Below are 16,655 nucleotides of genomic sequence, written 5' to 3'. Positions count from 1 at the left end.
TTTTGGTGCTATTTTTATTTCTTGCCAATGTTGATGAACGCGTTTCCGGGCCCAGCTCGGTTGACACCATCGATGTATGTAAGGGGGGGGCGGGGGTTATCTACTCCACCGGACGCTTATTATCTCGTGAGCAAAAACTTCCTCCCACAACTGGAACAATTCTTTAAATTGCATTTGAAGACCTCGACGGGGAAAACGCGTTTTTCCCCTCTCCCTCGATGGCTTCTTTTTGAACGCGGACCCCCTCTTTCTCTCTAGTTTGGTCGCGACCTCTCACGTCCACACGTCCAGCTGATGCGTTGAGTGCCTTTCTGTTCAAACCGAGCCGTTTTGTCTCGTCTAGCCTCATTTCCCCTTTTCTTTTCGAGCATTTTCTCCATTTCCCGAGGGTCATTTAACGAGGCGAGGGCAGGTTGTTCTCGTCTCGTCGCTTTTTTATTTTTATTTCCTCCGCTCGAGCAGGCCGCGGACTCATCCCCAGCCTCGCGTAGCCTCCCGCGGCCGGCCGCCATGGGCGACACCAGCGAGAGAAGCAAGCCGCCCGGCCTCCCTCCCCGCTGTCCCTGCGGCTTTTGGGGGTAAGTTTCGTCTCTCCCTTTACCGGCCACGAAAAATACGAAAGGTAGCCCGACGACGGCGGATGGAAGCTAGCGAGTCTTCGGAAAAGCCCATTGTTGTTGTTCGTGGAACAGGCCGAAAGGTGGGGGGTTGGGAACAAGTTGGCCAAGAAATAAAAGCCCCTCCGTTTGTGGGAAAGTGGATCAATGTCAGTCGTTCGATAATTTGACGCCCGGCGGCTCGCGAGGGGGGCTTTTAGGGCGTCGGAATGTCGCGTTGGAGGACATTTAAGGGGTGACGTGCCCACGTAGATGATGATTTATTGGCAGCAGCAGGTTCCTTTTTAAGCTAACCCTGTTGCTGCTTCCCCAAAAGCGACGCGTCTCTTTACTATTTAGACTTCATTTAGGAGCTACGACCCCCCAGCAGCCCCCCATTTCATTTCATTTTTTTTTTTTTTGTTTGTTATTTTTTGACGGGTCACGTCAAAGTGCATGTACACAATACTATATGTTGCATACCGGATGTGATTCACAGCCCGTGCTACGTCATCAAGCGGCTCGTTGAGATTTCAGGTCGCTTGAAGAATACGTCATTTATGACCAGCTCTTATCGTGCCACTTTTAAAAAAGATCGGAAAATAAATCTTGTTCATATATAGGTTTTATGGTAAAGCTAATGCATTTTTGTTTTCTGCGATTTCACACATTTTCATTGACGGGGATAGACGTCCAAGCAGTCGTCAGTCGGCAGTGAATGAGTTGAAATGGAAATGAGGCTCAGATTCAAGTTTAAAACAGAGGGTTGGGAGTACTTCTGAATAAAATGGTGCATCAAAAATAGTTTGGGATTAATGATGTGATCAGCATTTATTTGTTGCAAAGTCTTTTTTTAAGTGTTTCGTGCAAAATTTGAGTTGGGATTTTGTGTCTCTGCTGCAGGTCCAGTAAGACCATGAATCTATGTTCCAAGTGTTTTGCAGGTAAGTTCATTCAACAGCTCCTCATCATTATTCCATCACTCCCAGTAGGGCTGGGCGATATGGCCTTAAGCACGTATCACGGTAAATTGAGCAGATTTACCTCGATAATGAGGAATTCACCCAAGCGGACTGTTATAAAATTTGAAAATCTGAATCAATGCATCAAATGCAGATTAAGTTTCTCGTTGATTTATTTACCAGGTGTCCATTTAATATATTAACAATTGTACATGCAGTCTAAACATTAAGTATATAAAAATTTATTGTAAACAATAAGAATTCAAGTATGAACATTTATAACAGCTTGTATGGCTGGAACAATGTACATTGTCAAAATCAATATGCCTGTGCAAACATGTCATTCTAACACAAATGACTTAACAGCTTGAACAGTACACTTCAAAAAGACAACTTATTGTTAATGGCTGCTGTGACATAATTACTCAACACAAGTGTTTACTTCATGGTTTCAGGTTTTTTTTCCCCCAGTGCATTTTTAGTACATGCATCCACACATGAAGTACTGTATTTGTTTATTATAACAATAACAAATCAACAAGATGGCATTAACATTATTAACATTCTCTTAAAGTGATCCATGGATAGAAAGACTTGTAGTTCTTGAAAGATAAATGTTAGTACAAGTTAAAGAAATTTTATATTAAAACCCCTCTTAATGTTTTCGTTTTATTAAAATTTGTAAAATTTTCAATCAAAAAATAAACTAGTAGCTCGCCATTGTTGATGTCAATAATTACACCATGCTCACTCATTGTGCTTAAACCCATAAAATCATTTGGACCCAAGCGCCAGCAGAGGGCGCCAAACACCAAAAACAAGTAACAAGCGGACATTACACTGCTGTCATTTTAATCTGTTTGAGCGGGGCATGTGCGTTAATTGCGTCAAATATTTTAACGTGATTAATTAAAAAAATTAATTAAGGCCCGTTAACACGATAATTTTGACAGCCCTAATTTATTTAGATGAAAAATTAAAGGACCTGTCCTGTATTTAAAAAAAAAAAAAAAAAAAAAGAACATTCCTTCGCCCCTCCTGGTATGAGTGGGTTAGACGTCTAGCGCCGTCAGTGGTAGCCAAATGAATCAGCTGGTATATCCGCTTGTTCTTTCTTGCCGACCGACCTGCCTCAGACATCCAGAAAAAGCAGCCGGGCGAGGACCGCCCTACCAAGAGCGGCAGCCCGTCGCCCGTCTTCGGCGGCGAGACGGCCACGCCCGCCAACGCCGACAAGAGTCCATCTATATCGGCACCGGCTGCCGGGGAACCTTCGCCGCTCTTCGTCGCCTCCGTCGAGGGTGAGCGCGCGGGGGAAGCGCCTCCGAGCCGGCGGGCAGAGCTCCTAAACGCATGTCCTCTCCTACTCGCAGGCACGCTGTCCACGGTGACGGCGCAGGGTACGACGCGCACGCCCACGAAACGCCCTCGAGAGTCCGGTGCGGTCGTAGACTCCGATCCGGTGACGAGCTTAATCCGCGCCGGCTCGAACCCCGCCTCGACATCGGAGAGCGAGGCCACGCCGGAGAAGCGGCCGCGAGTTGAAGCCAAAGATGGGGAAGGCGGCGGCGAAGAGGAGGAGAAGGCCGCCGCCACCGCCGCCGGCACACCCAAGCAGAAGAATCGCCGGCGCTGCTTCAGCTGCCAAAGCAAACTGGAGCTAGTGCAGCAGGAATTGGGCTCCTGCCGCTGCGGTCAGTACTTTACACCAAAATGGCAGACTTTCTATGTCTTTTGGGGCGTAGCTTCTTGAGACTTTAGCTGATGCTAGACCTGTCCACCAAATTTAATCACCTCTGTGAAGTTTGCGCCCCATCAGATGAAACTTTACAGTGTTATGAAAAAGTATCTGAACCTTTTGGAATCTCTCTCATTTCTGCATAAACATTGTGTGTGAGGAAAGACAGACGCTTAAGGAGGCGGCTTGCGGGCTTCAATATCGTACAGATCTGTTGTTGGGCAGCATTTTGGGTGAGCTGATATGCTTAGAGGAGCAGCAAGGGACCCCGGGGGCCCCAGGCAACAAGCAACATGGGGCCTTTCGTGCGTGTGCAAGTAAGGGGGACAGTTAGACTTGGAGCAATAGCATATTTAATAAGTTTTTAATAAAGCCTCGGTCTCATAGAGCACTTTTTAGGATACTCGAAGTCCCTGGCTTCTACTACATTAGGACAAAAAACTACAGTGACATGGTACACTCACCGCTGTCTTGCTTACTTTTCTCTTCACCTTTTTTTCCCTTTCTTTTGTCACTTCCAGAAGGATAACTTCTCTTCATTTTGGATATACGTCAATTAAAAAAAAGCCAAATTGCTTCTCACTCTGAGTCACGTGTTGGGGTAGAGCGAGTGAAGGGGCCCCTTCAGGGAACTCAGACACGAGGGTTTCACTGGCACTGTCACACTTGTCACTGCGACAGTGGAATAAAGCTGCGTGTGCTAAATCTGTTGGCCCTCTGGGGGCCCCTGCTGGCTGGGGGCCCTGGTTTGCCTAATAGGACGCGACGGCCCTGATTATGCTATCCCCACTTGCCCATATTAAACAAGGAACTTTTCGGATACGCACAACTAAGACCACGTGAGCCCAGAGTGATCATGGGACACGTAGTCCATATACTACACCGATGAATTAAAAAACACCATAACTGAATGAAAGTTAAGCAGGTCAAATCAATCCATACCAGTGACAATAGATAATGCTGCAAATATTGTTAATTCAGTAAGTGACACAGATGGACTCGGAACACAAATAGGATGTTTTGCTCATGTGGTAAAGCTAGCTGCTAAGAGAGCTGTAGCAATCAACACTGTGCCCCGCCTCACTTTACAAACAGTAAACATTGTTCTAAGGACTTTTGTACAAAATTTCTTCAGATCAGTAAAAAGTAAGCACATAAAAACTTTGCACTATAATGCATGTTGCTTGTTAGGAAAATAAAAAAAACATTAAAAAAAAACACTTGTATTTTTTGTTTGAAAACAATAAATGTATTGAATCTAGGGCTGTCAAACGGTTAAAATTTTTAATCAAGTTAATCACAACTAAAAAATTATTAAACGCAATTCAAACATTCGATAAAATATGCCATATTTTTCTGCAAATTATTGTTGGAATGGAAAGATAAGACACAAGACGGATATATACATTCAACATACGGTACATAAGTACTGTATTTGTTTATTATAACAATAAATCAACAAGATGGCATTAACATTATTAACATTCTCTTAAAGCGATCCATGGATAGAAAAACTTGTAGTTCTTAAAAGATAAATGTTAGTACAAGTTATAGAAATTTTCTATTAAAACCCCTCTTAATGTTTTCATTTTATTAACATTTGTAAAATTTTCAATCAAAAAATAAACTAGTAGCTCGCCATTGTTGATGTCAAAAATTACACCATGCTCACTCCCCAAACCCGAAAAACCATTTGGACCCAAATGCCAGCAGAGGGCGCCAACCAACAAAATACAAGTAACAAGTGGACATTACACTGCTGTCATTTTAATCTGTTTGAGCGGGGGCATGTGCGTTAATTGCGTCAAATATTTTAACGTGATTAATTTAAAAAATTAATTACCGCCCATTAACGCGATAATTTTGACAGCCCTAATTGAATCGAATCGAAAATTGTGTCCCTCGTATCGAAAATCATACCAAACTGTGACTTAACTGTACTGATGCATTCCTATGGTTCACTTACTTATTTTTCCCCCTTTTGTCATTGAATACTGCCCTCATTAAAATATGAAAACCTATAAAAGCTTGGGTGGTTGGGTTGGTTTTAGTTAAAGCAGCACTGTATTTTCATCCGGGCGATTTTGACAAAGATCCGATCACATTTGATGTTTTTCTGCAGAAATGTGAGAAATTTCAAAAGGTTCAGATACTTTTTCATACCACTGTATATAAAAAATGATGTCGATCATTAGTGCTGTAAAAAGTTTAGTCCATCTTGCCATCGTATCTTAAAGATTTACAATTCTTTTATAGGGCCAACCAGCCCCCTAATTTGTTATGGTTTTGTAGATATTATGCTGCTTTAAAGCAAAATGGCGGAATTGCCGTGTGTTTTAAAACACTTTTATTGTGGTTTGGCTTCCGATAGACATGTCTTGCCAAATTTCACTTTAGCTATTCTTGTCCGACTGTGACTAAGGCTAGGCTAATACTGCAGGTCTTAATGCAAAAGTCAGATTTTTTGGGTCATATCTGTTCTTTTCGCGTGTCCGTCCAACTGTCCACATATCCGGACTGTTGCCCAGACTCTCAGCGGTGTAAGCAGTCTTGGAAATATTGCTCATTTGGAGCACAGAAAGAAAACAAGAAAGCATTCTCAGGCTCATCCTCCCACATTTTATTTTTTTAAAGACTGCGTTCAAGCTAGGCGCTAACAAGTGTTGTTTTTGGCAGCCCTTTTAATTTTCGTCTTAGTCTTTTGAACGGCAATCCCTATTGCTCTTAGTCATATTTTAGTCATCTCACATCTCACAAGACAAACACATCTCGTGTTTTTCTTCGTCTAGTTTTAGTCGAAGTTAAATAAAAATGTTTTCGTCTGTAAAATGAAGAGAGAGAAAAAATTATACCCACAGGATGCCACGGACTATATGCAAAAAAAAAAAAAAAAAAAGTCTGAGTTTAAGAGGACGCTCGCCGTTAGCTATAGCCTGATGCTAACGTGAATGCTATGCTAATGCTTAGACTTACATTTCGTGTATGATGATCCCTCACCACAGAGGGTTTCAGAGGACTCTCGCCGTTAGCAATAGCCTGATGCTAACGCGAATGCTGTGCTAACGCTGCGAGTTACATTTCCTGTGTGATGGTCACTCACCCCAGAGGGTTTCAGAGGACACTCGCCCTTAGCAATAGCTGATGGTAACGCAAATGCTGTACTAACGGTACGAGTTACATTTCCTGTGTGATGATCACTCACCACAGAGGGTTTCAGAGGACACTCGCCGTTAGCAATAGCCTGATGCTAACGTGAATGCTGTGCTAATGCTACGAATTTAGTGTGTGATGATCACTCGGCACATCCTTTAAAAGCTAAAGCAACATTGCATATTCTCTCTTCTTGCCAAGAAAAGAAGACCAGTCTTAGTGTTTGTATCTCAAAACAGCCAACGGGAAGACTGGAAAGGACACTAGCGGGTGAATTGGTGGGGGGGGGGGGGCAGCACGTCACATGAATGACACAACCAGACACACGTTGTGAACATGTGACAAAAAACTATGGCGCATTTTCGTCTCGTTCTCGTCAAAACTGGCATTCGTGTCATATTTTGGTCTTCCATTAAATGTTTTTAGCTCGTTGTTGTCTCGTCACCGTCACGAAAAAATTGTTCGTCGACGAAATATTTTCGTTATAGTCGTCGTTGACAAAAAACAACACTGGCACTAACGCATTCATCGCTACCGTAGTGCCCCGTCTCTCTAGCTCTTTGCTGACGTGATTGCTGCATGAATTCCGATTTGGTGGACTTGACAGTTCAGACCGCAGCCAGAAATGGGGCCCAGATCGGATTTTAACCACATACAGTGGGGCAAATAAGTATTTAGTCAACCACCAATTGTGCAAGTTCTCCAACTTGAAAAGATTAGAGAGGCCTGTAATAGTCAACGTGGGTAAACCTCAATCATGAGAGACATAATGTGGAAAAAAACTGAAAATCACATTGTTTGATTTTTAAAGAATTTCTTTCCAAATGAGAGCGGCAAATAATTATTTGGTCACCTACAAACAAGCAAGTTTTCTGGCTGTCAAAGAGGTCTAACTTCTTCAAACGAGGTCTAACGAGGCCCCACTCGTTACCTGTATTAATGGCACCTGTTTTAACTCGGTATCAGTATAAAAGACACCTGTCCACAAACTCAGTCAGTCACACTCCAAACTCCACTATGGCCAAGACCAAAGAGCTGTCGAAGGACACCAGAGACAAAATTGTAGACCAGCACCAGGCTGGTCTGACTGAATCTGCAATAGGTAAAACGCTTGGTGTAAAGAAATCAACTGTGGGAGCAATTATTAGAAAATGGAAGACATACAAGACCACTGATAATCTCCCTCAATCTGGGGCTGTATGCAAGAAAATCGCAGAACCACACGGGGGGACCTAGTGAATGACCTACAGAGAGCTGGAACCACAGTAACAAAGGCTACTATCAGTAACACAATGCGCCGCCAGGGACTCAAATCCTGCACGGCCAGACGTGTCCCCCTGCTGAAGCCTGCGGTTCGCTAGAGAGTATTTGGATGATCCAGAAGAGGACTGGGAGAATGTGTTATGGTCAGATGAAACAAAAATAGAACTTTTTGGTAGAAACACAGGTTCTCGTGTTTGGAGGAGAAAGAATACTGAATTGCATCCGAAGAACACCATACCCACTGTGAAGCATGGGGGTGCAAACATCATGCTTTGGGTCTGTTTTTCTGCAAAGGGATCAGGACGACTGATCTTTGTAAAGGGAAGAATAAATGGGGCCTTGTATCGAGAGATTTTGAGTGAAAATCTCCTTTCATATGCAAGGGCATTGAAGATGAGACGTGGCTGGGTCTTTCAGAATGACAATGGTCCCAAACACACAGCCAGGGCAACAAAGGAGTGGCTTCGTACGAAGCATTTCAAGGTCCTGGAGTGGCCTAGCCAGTCTCCGGATCTCAACCCCATAGAAAATCTGTGGAGGGAGTTGAAAGTCCGTGATGCCCAACGACAGCCACAAAACATCACTGCTCTAGAGGAGATCTGTGTGGAGAAATGGGCCAAAATACCAGCAACAGTGTGTGAAAAGCTTGGGAAGAGTTACAGAAAAGGTTTGGCCTCCAACAAAGGGTACATAACAAAGTATTGAGATGAACTTTTGGTATTGACCAAATGCCTATTTTCCACCATGATTTGCAAACAAATTCTTTAAAAATCAAACAATGTGATTTTCTGTTTTTTTTTTCTCCACATTCTGTCTCTCATGGTTGAGGTTTACCCATGTTGACAATTACAGGCCTCTAATATTTTCAAGTGGGAGAACTTGCACAATTAGTGCTTGACTAAATACTTATTTGCCCCACTGTATGCTGATTAGGGTCAGATGACCCTTTTCTGGTTCCAAAAGTGATTTGTATCAACTGATCCACCCTTGGTAGTTCTAGTGTTAAGACCTGCGGTATGAACGTAGTTCATACTTACTTTACTTTACTTCAAGAAGTAACTCCAAAGTGATGGTGTTTGCATGCTGTGTCGCAGGCTACGTCTTCTGCATGCTGCACCGTCTCCCCGAGCAGCACGACTGCCTCTTCGACCATCTGGGGCGCGGGCGCGAGGAGGCGGTCCTTAAGATGGTCAAGCTGGATCGCAAGGTGGGCCGCTCGTGCCAGCGCATCGGCGAGGAGTGCTCCTGATGGGGGCCGAGGATCGCGGGATCGGACGGAGCTGAGAAGGACCGGGAGGAGGAGCTACTATTTCGGACACTCGCGCGGCCTTAACCCCGCCCCTCGGTCACCCTTTCTCATCCACGTGGCGTGGAACTTTGGCCTTCTTGGCTCTCAGGTCGACCGCACCTTCCTCCTACTCCCGTCTCTTCTTCGACACGTTTTGAGCCGGACTTGCGCTCGCGTGGACTGCGGCAGAACACGCGCCCATCTTCCTCTATACCGTTCCTCCTCTCACGTGGCAGTTTGTTTTTGTTTTTCTTCGAGTACCCCACAAGCAATCACTTGACCTCTTCCGAGGCTTCTCTTAATTTATTGTTTTTGTCTTTTTTTGTTTTACGGCCGGCGTGTCGTTTGTATCTTCGCGCGACACCAATCTTTTCTCCCTCAGCCGGGCTCACGTCGGCGTTCCGACGCTTGGAAATCTGCCTTCGAGCGAGGACGAAATTGTGAGAAGACGTCCGACTCGGCGCGTTCATCCGACCGCTGTTTCTTTTTGGGCATTAGTTCTCATTTGAAGACGAGTCGTCTACCAAATTTCATGTCGCTAATTGGCATGTCTTGAATTTTCCTAAAATTCAAAAAAAAAAATTTTTTTTTTTTTTTTAGACCAAATTCTATTTTGCCAAAAATAATAAGGTTGGTTTTCAAAGCCAATTCACCGGAAGGGTCCGTCTTAGGCGACTCCCGACGTCGAGATCGACTGAGCGATCGGACGTCGCAAATTCAAACTGGGCCACTCAGATTTTTCAGTCGCTCTTCATCCACGGAATTGATTTCGTCGCGGAAACCGGACAAACTCCGCCCGTTTGGGCTCCTCCCCCGGCGCGGAGACAGGCGGCGACGCTAAAGGGAAAAGACTGTTGCAGATTTTTTTGTTTTGTTTTGGAGTGCTGATTAAAAATGAAAGAAAATATGGTGTACCTTTTTCAAGCAAAGAATTATTTAACCTTATATCAAGTTTGAGTTACTTACACCGGCCTAGCATAATAGAGTGGCATAGTTGCAATGTATAATGAAAAATTGTCCTATTTTTTTCCCCTTTTTTCATTTTGGGATCTCTTTTCTGATGAGGAAATAAACTGGATGAAAGGACGTCTGATGGAGTTCTGTCATTTGCTGCTATTGGCGGCGCTGCACGTCCAATTCATTTAGACTGGCAGCGATCGTCCGATTGGATGTCCCGTGCTGCCAATCATAGGCGGAGTTTGACTTTTGGGGCAGGGGGTGCACAACATGTTGATGACCCCGAAACGCAGTGTCAGCTATAAAATTAACTTACAAGAATATAATACATTGACAATGAGCGTTTTTTGTTTCCCATCATTCTTGAGGGGAATTCTAAATCAGGCTGCATAGGCAATACTTTTTGCCAAGATCGTCATCCATAGAATATGGTGCGCCCGCTGGTGTCGTGCCAATGTAGTTACCCCAGTCAAAAATTGTATCCCCTGGGCGGAGCCATATGGAGGTAGATTTGCGTGTTTATTATTTAATCAAAAAAAGTTGCTTCAATCAAAATATATTTTCAACCCCCCCCAAAAAAGTCGCTTCAATCAAAAAAAAATGTGTTTGAATGCAAAAATAAATTTGAAACTCAAAAAAAAAAAAGCACGTGAAAGCTATTTTTGATTTTTTTTTTTTTTTTTTTGATTGAAGCAACTTTTTTGATTGAGGTAATGTTGATTTGTGTTTGGGCCACATTTTGGCTAGGACATTTTTGTCTTTTTATTCAATCAAAAAAGTGTCTTCATAAAAAAATATATTTTCAAAAAGAAAAATCTTCAATCAAAAAAAAAAAAAAAATTTCAATCATAGTAAAAGTTTTGCGAAAAAATATCTGAGATTAAATTATTTGCAATTGAACACTTAATTTTTCATGTTTTTTGTGTTTGGGCCATATTATGGGTAGGACATTTGTGTCCAAATCATTTAATCCCCAAAAAAGTTGCTTCAAAGTGTTTGAATGCAAAAAAAAATTTGAAACCCAAAATACTATTAAAAATGCACGTGAAATCCATTTTACTTTGATTTATTTATTTATTTTTTGGATTAAAGCAACTTTTTTGATTGAAGTAATGTTGATTTGTGTTTGGGCCACATTTTGGCTAGGACATTTTTGTCTTTTTTTATATTCAATCAAAAAAAAGTTGCTTCATAAAAAATATATTTTCAAAAAAAAAAAAAAAATCACTTCAATCCCAAAAAAATTTCAATCTTAGAAAAAGTTTTTGAATGCGAAAAAATATTTGAGATAAAAAAATTGCAATTGAACAATTTTTCAACGAAAAAGTTTTCAAAACAATCCTTGTTGTGTTTGGGCCATAAGTTTGTGTCTAAATCATTCAAGCCCCCAAAAAAGTTGCTTCAATCAAAAAAATATTTTCAATCAAAGTAAAATATCATTTGAAAAATAAAATTGCCCTCCCCTAATGTATTTTAAATGATATGCAAATGACCAAGGTGCTAGTCACATGATCTGTTCAAAATACAATTTTGGCCCAATTATAAAAATATTTTTTTGTAGCAGTTTTATTGCTTTACAACTTTTATTTATAATTTCCTATATACAGTATACACACACATATATATATACATACGGTATATAGGAAAGTCAATTACATGCAATGACACTTTTCGACCACCAGGGGGGCTGCCTCCCTTCACCATGCTTTACGGGGGGATGAGGTGTTCACGTTGGTGAGCTGTTCCATTTTTCCATCACACATCAAGGTGTGTGTTACTCCCAAACAATTGTACTTTGGTTTCATCAGTCCACAAAATATTAGTTTCCGATACTTTTTGATACCACTGTATAAGAGTTGTAGAGCAATAGAATTAACAACAAAAATGAATGAAATGAATAAGAAACCTCCATAATGGGTCAAAATTGTTTTTCCACGAGGGGCACTTCAGGGGCCATTCAAAATAGAGGTGGCCCCACCGCCGTATGGTCAATATAAAAAGTCGATTTTTAAATTAACCTTCGTCTAGTTTACAAAAAAAAAAAAAAAAAAAAAAAAAATCCCTGTGGTGAACACAAGATGGCAGCAGAGGCAAACACATTTCCGTGATTTCTTGTTGCTTCATTCAAATACTTTTAAGTGGGATTAGGGTGGAAAACAAATCGGAAGTAGAGCTTTTTGGGAAAAGGCATCAACGTAGCGTTTACAGGGAGGAAAAATGAGGCCTTCAAAGAAAAAAACACGGTCCCCACAGTCAAACACGGCGGAAGTTCTCTGATGTTTTGGTGTTGCTTTTCTGCCTCTGGCACTGGACTGCTGCATGGCATTATGAAGTCTGAAGACTACTAAAAAAATTTGCAGCGGTCTCAGTGTGGGTCTCCCTGAGAGGTCATGGGTCTTCCAGCAGGACAATGACCCAAAAGCACTAGAAAATGGTTTGAGGAAAAAGAGCAATACACCTAAAATTTAGTATTAAGTCAATACAGATCTATTTTGCGTTCATCATTATAAATGTACAGTCCCCAGCAAAAAGTGCAGGTAGTGCCATATCGTCCCTACCAATATTGAGACCAGTCCTACGGCCTTGAGTTTGAGTTTGGTAAGTGAACGTCAAAAGAGTAACTCTTGATTTTTATGCCTCCAAGGTCTGGCCTCTGATTGCGCATTGTTCGGTCATAGTCAGCAGGTGGCGCTCACATGCACGCGAGCGCACTTGCACGAGCACGGCGATTCCAGCGGCTGACGCGCGCACGTTCGTCAGAGTTGAGGCACCCCAAGTGCTCGCTGGCTCACTCGCTCGTTCAGTCCTTCGGTGCGACTCGGCTGTTGGCGGTGGCCCGCTCGGAGATCTCCTTTCCCGGCAGAATGATTTCGCGCTGGCGGCGTCGTCGTCGCCATCGGACGGCCTCGACTCGGCTTCCGGGGGGCTCCCGCTTCCGTTCCCGCTCGTGCTCCTGCGGCCGGGAATGAAGCGCGCGTGTGCGTGCGCGTGTCGGCGCGCGTCGGTGGCCGCGGCGGTGCTGCTGTGGCTCGGGGCGCTCGTTTACCTCCTGGTGCTCAGCCGGAGCCAGAGCCACAACCAGAGCCGGAGCAGGCTGCCCGAGCTCGGAGCCGGAACCGCCAAGCAGGTGACACCGACAAACACGCGCACCTGTGTCACACGCACTTCCGCGACACTTTTCCCGCCACTTTGATGGCGCATGCGCCTGTTGATTGGGGTTGCAGCACCTGCGTCCGCCTCACATCCGTCCTTTATTTACTACTAGTCTTCCCCCCCCCCCCCCATCATCCGCTTCATCTCCATTAAAGACACAGTCAATACACATATCTTGTTTAACTCCCTGTCTGCCGTTGACCGCGCTAGACGTCCAATCCATTTGAAGAGGGAGGGATGGCAGCCACCGTCCCGCGTCAAATTGCTTGGACGCCTTCTAACCCCCACGTTGCTCCTGGTGCTGCGTCACCAGTAGGTAGATGGCGAGATAGTGTAAAGCGCTTTGAGCGCCTTGAAAGGTGGAAAAGCGCTATATAAGTATAACACCATTTACTAGTGGTAAACTCATTGGTGGGAGTGAGGGAGGGTGCATGTTGGCCAGAGGAAGAACCAGTTGTATATATTTTTTAAAAACTCATACAGTGCTGGCCAAAAGTATTGGCACCCGTGGAATTCTGTCAAATAATGCTCAATTTCTCCCAGAAACTGATTGCAATTACGAATGCTTTGGTAGTATTATCTTCATGTAATTTGCTTGGAATGAAAAATGACAAAACAGAATGGGAAAAAAAAATCAGTTATGGTCATTTTACACAAAATTCCAAAAATGGGCTGGACGAAAGTATTGGCACCCTCAGCCTATTACTTGGTAGCACAACCTTTAGACGAAATAACTGCGAACAACCATCATTGGGTTTCCTACAATGCTCTGCTGGAATTTTAGACCATTTTTTGGCCAACTGCTCCAGGTCTCTGAAATTTGAAGGGTGCCATTTTCAGATCTCTTCACAGGTGTTCTATGGGATTCAGGTCTGGCCACTTTAGAAGTCTCCCGTGCTTTCTCTCAAACCATTTTCTATTGCTTTTGGGTCATTGCCCTGCCTGCTGGAAGACCTCTGGAGGAGACCCAGCTTTCTCACACTGGGCCTTATGCTGCAAAATTTGTTGGTAGTCTTCAGACTTCATCATGCCATGCACACGGTCAAGCAGTCCAGTGCCAGAGGAAGCAAAGCAACCCCAAAAAATCAGGGAACCTCCGCCATATTTGACTGTGGGGACCGTGTTCTTTTCTTTGAAGGCCTCGTTTTTTTCCCTGTAAACTCTTATGTTGATGCCTTTTCCCAAAAAGCTCTACTTTTGCCTCATCTGACCAGAGAACGCTCTTCCAAAATGTATTTGGCTTTCTCAGGTAAGTTTTGGCAAACTCCAGCCTGGCTTTTGTATGTCTCTGGGTCAGAAGTGGGGTCTTCTTGGGTATCCTACCATAGAGTCCCTTTTCATTCAGACTCCGACGCATCGTACGGGTTGACACCAAGGTTGTTGGTTTGCATAGGGAGGGGAGGGACATAACACTAGCAACTTTTCAGGATGCTCAAATTATCCCCACCAACTTTTAAGCAACCTTATTTGCATTATTTAACGACTTCAGTTATATAGGTCATTTAGATTGTCTATGTTGTAAGGATAGATTACATTACTACCATTATTAAGTGAATTACAGTACTTTCATTGTGTTCGGACTTACACTGACCCCTTTTCACTCACTGAATGTGCCAATCCATTTTTTTCCCCTCAGATGCACGTTTGATTGGCTGATGACTTGAATCCCCCCCCCACACACACACACACATTCACAGCCCGGCAGAAATACAACATGCCGCCTCCCCCGCCCCCTTCAAAGACTAGGTATATTAGAAGTTTTTTTTCCGCCAGCAGCAGCCACTGTAAGTAATGTAAGAAGACGTCAGTGTTGTGGAGGTGGGGAACACTCCACTAATTTTGCTACTGCTACAGTGCTTCAAGTCGATTTTACTCACTAAGATTTCTTGAAATAAGAAAAACAGCTAACTGTAAAAAAGGTTAACGGACTTATTTAAAGCAAAAAGTTTGTATATTTAATCTAATATTTTATATATAATATTTTAATTTAAGAAAAATCTGTTTGTCAAAAATGTTCTTAATTCAAGAATATTGTTCAAAACATTATTTTGGAGAATTTTTTTTTTCTTGATTTAGGTGAAAAATCACCAACTTTTAGATGTACAGGCTCAATGCGAACAAATAGTAATATTTTCTTAAAGTAAGTGGAAGCATCTGACGCATTAATCTCCTGACCCCCATTCACCAAATATGTTTTGTGTTATTATTGTCCCGTCCCCAGCAAAAAGTGTACCTCCAGGTTATGCTCTTATATCGTCCCTACCAATATTAAGACCAAAACTATGCCCTTAGTTGACACTGTTGTACCCTCGGGCTGCGGGACAGCTTGAACTTGTTTGAATGTTAGTCGAGGTTCTTTTTCCACCATCCGCGCAATCTTTCGTTGAAATCTCTGGTCAATTTTTCCTTTCCGTCCACATCTAGGGAGGTTAGCCACAGTGCCATGGGCTTTACACTTTTTGATGACACTGCACACTGTACATTCAGGTCTTTGAAGATGGACTTGTAGTCTTGAGATTGCCCATGCTTCCTCACAATTTTGCTTCTCAAGTCCTCAGACAGTTCTTTGGTCTTCTTTCTTTTCTTCACGCTCAATGTGGTACACACGACACAGGACAGAGGCTGAGTCAACTTGAATCCATTTTAACTAGCTGCAAGTGTGATTTAGTTATTGCCACCACCTGTTATGTGCCTAAGATAAGTAACCGGTGCTGTTAATGACACAAATTAGAGAGGCATCACATGATTTTTCAACGGCTGCCAATACTTTTGTCCGGCCCGTTTTTGGAGTTTTGTGTAAAATGATCATGATTTAATTGTTTTTCTTTTGTGTTTTTTCATTGCAAGCAAATTAAATGAAGATATTACTACTACTATCATTTTCTGGGTGAAATTGAGCATTACCAGACAGGATTGGAGGGGTGCCAATACTTTTGGCCAGCGCTGTATGATGGCCACTCCCTACAAATACGGGCTTTGATTGACCTTTTTCTCCACGATTACACATCGGGGGGAAAAAAGGATTTAGTCCAAATTGAATGGAATGCCAGCTCTCCCGCTTCAAATGGATCGGACGTCTAGCGCCGCCAATGGCAGCTAACGAGTTAACGGATGCTTCTGTTTGTCAAATCCAAATCTATTTTCAAGGAAACAATGTGGAGCCAAAACGCTTGCGTGGCAGCATTATGAGCGCAAATGAGCTTCTTATTCTTCTTCTCGTGACGGTTACGCTCGCCTTCCAGCTGTTCCCAAACTCATTTCCTTCACGGGTGCCGGTTGAATAGCCGACAATGCCAGCCGGCCGGCCGGCGTGGCGCAAACCGAGCGTGACGCTAATAAGCCCTGGCGCGTCTGTTCTCCATTATTTTCTCTGTTTTTAAAAATGGCTGATTTCATCTTTTTGTTCATATCATCAGTAATCGCTACCAGTCCCCCATCTCCATTAGTAGTCATTATTTTTGCCAGCCCCCCCCCCCCCCCCCCCTCTAGAAAATGCCCCAAAATAAACAAAGTGTTGAAGGACGTACTTTTCCCCCTTTGTCCTTCGC

At 43.2% G+C, this 16,655-nt stretch overlaps 2 protein-coding genes across 4 annotated transcripts in view; both read left to right on the top strand.

Annotated features, from left to right (window-relative positions):
• Positions 1–126: 126 nt before the first annotated feature.
• Positions 127–10,584, top strand: LOC130907785 (AN1-type zinc finger protein 3-like). Its single transcript, XM_057823228.1, has 5 exons — positions 127–578; positions 1,500–1,540; positions 2,695–2,859; positions 2,932–3,252; positions 8,804–10,584. Exons 1-5 carry the CDS (start codon positions 511–513, stop codon positions 8,956–8,958), a joined length of 750 nt encoding a protein of 249 aa, XP_057679211.1. The 5' UTR covers positions 127–510; the 3' UTR covers positions 8,959–10,584.
• Positions 10,585–12,649: 2,065 nt separating this feature from the next.
• The window catches only part of galnt14 (UDP-N-acetyl-alpha-D-galactosamine:polypeptide N-acetylgalactosaminyltransferase 14 (GalNAc-T14)), a 70,911-nt gene continuing 66,905 nt past the window's right edge, over positions 12,650–16,655 (top strand). The window contains exon 1 of one of the 3 annotated variants that reach the window (XM_057823399.1): positions 12,650–13,081. In XM_057823399.1, coding sequence (XP_057679382.1) covers positions 12,920–13,081 — 162 coding nt within the window. In that variant the 5' untranslated portion in view covers positions 12,650–12,919. The remainder of the gene's footprint in view (positions 13,082–16,655) is intronic. The other 2 variants (XM_057823402.1, XM_057823400.1) reach the window with 2 other exon arrangements.

Source organism: Corythoichthys intestinalis, chromosome 19, assembly GCF_030265065.1.
Source record: "Corythoichthys intestinalis isolate RoL2023-P3 chromosome 19, ASM3026506v1, whole genome shotgun sequence".
In the NCBI taxonomy this organism is placed as follows: Eukaryota; Metazoa; Chordata; class Actinopteri; order Syngnathiformes; family Syngnathidae; genus Corythoichthys; species Corythoichthys intestinalis.
Note: the sequence above shows the minus strand (reverse complement) of the source record. Positions and strands in the feature narration are given on the sequence as shown.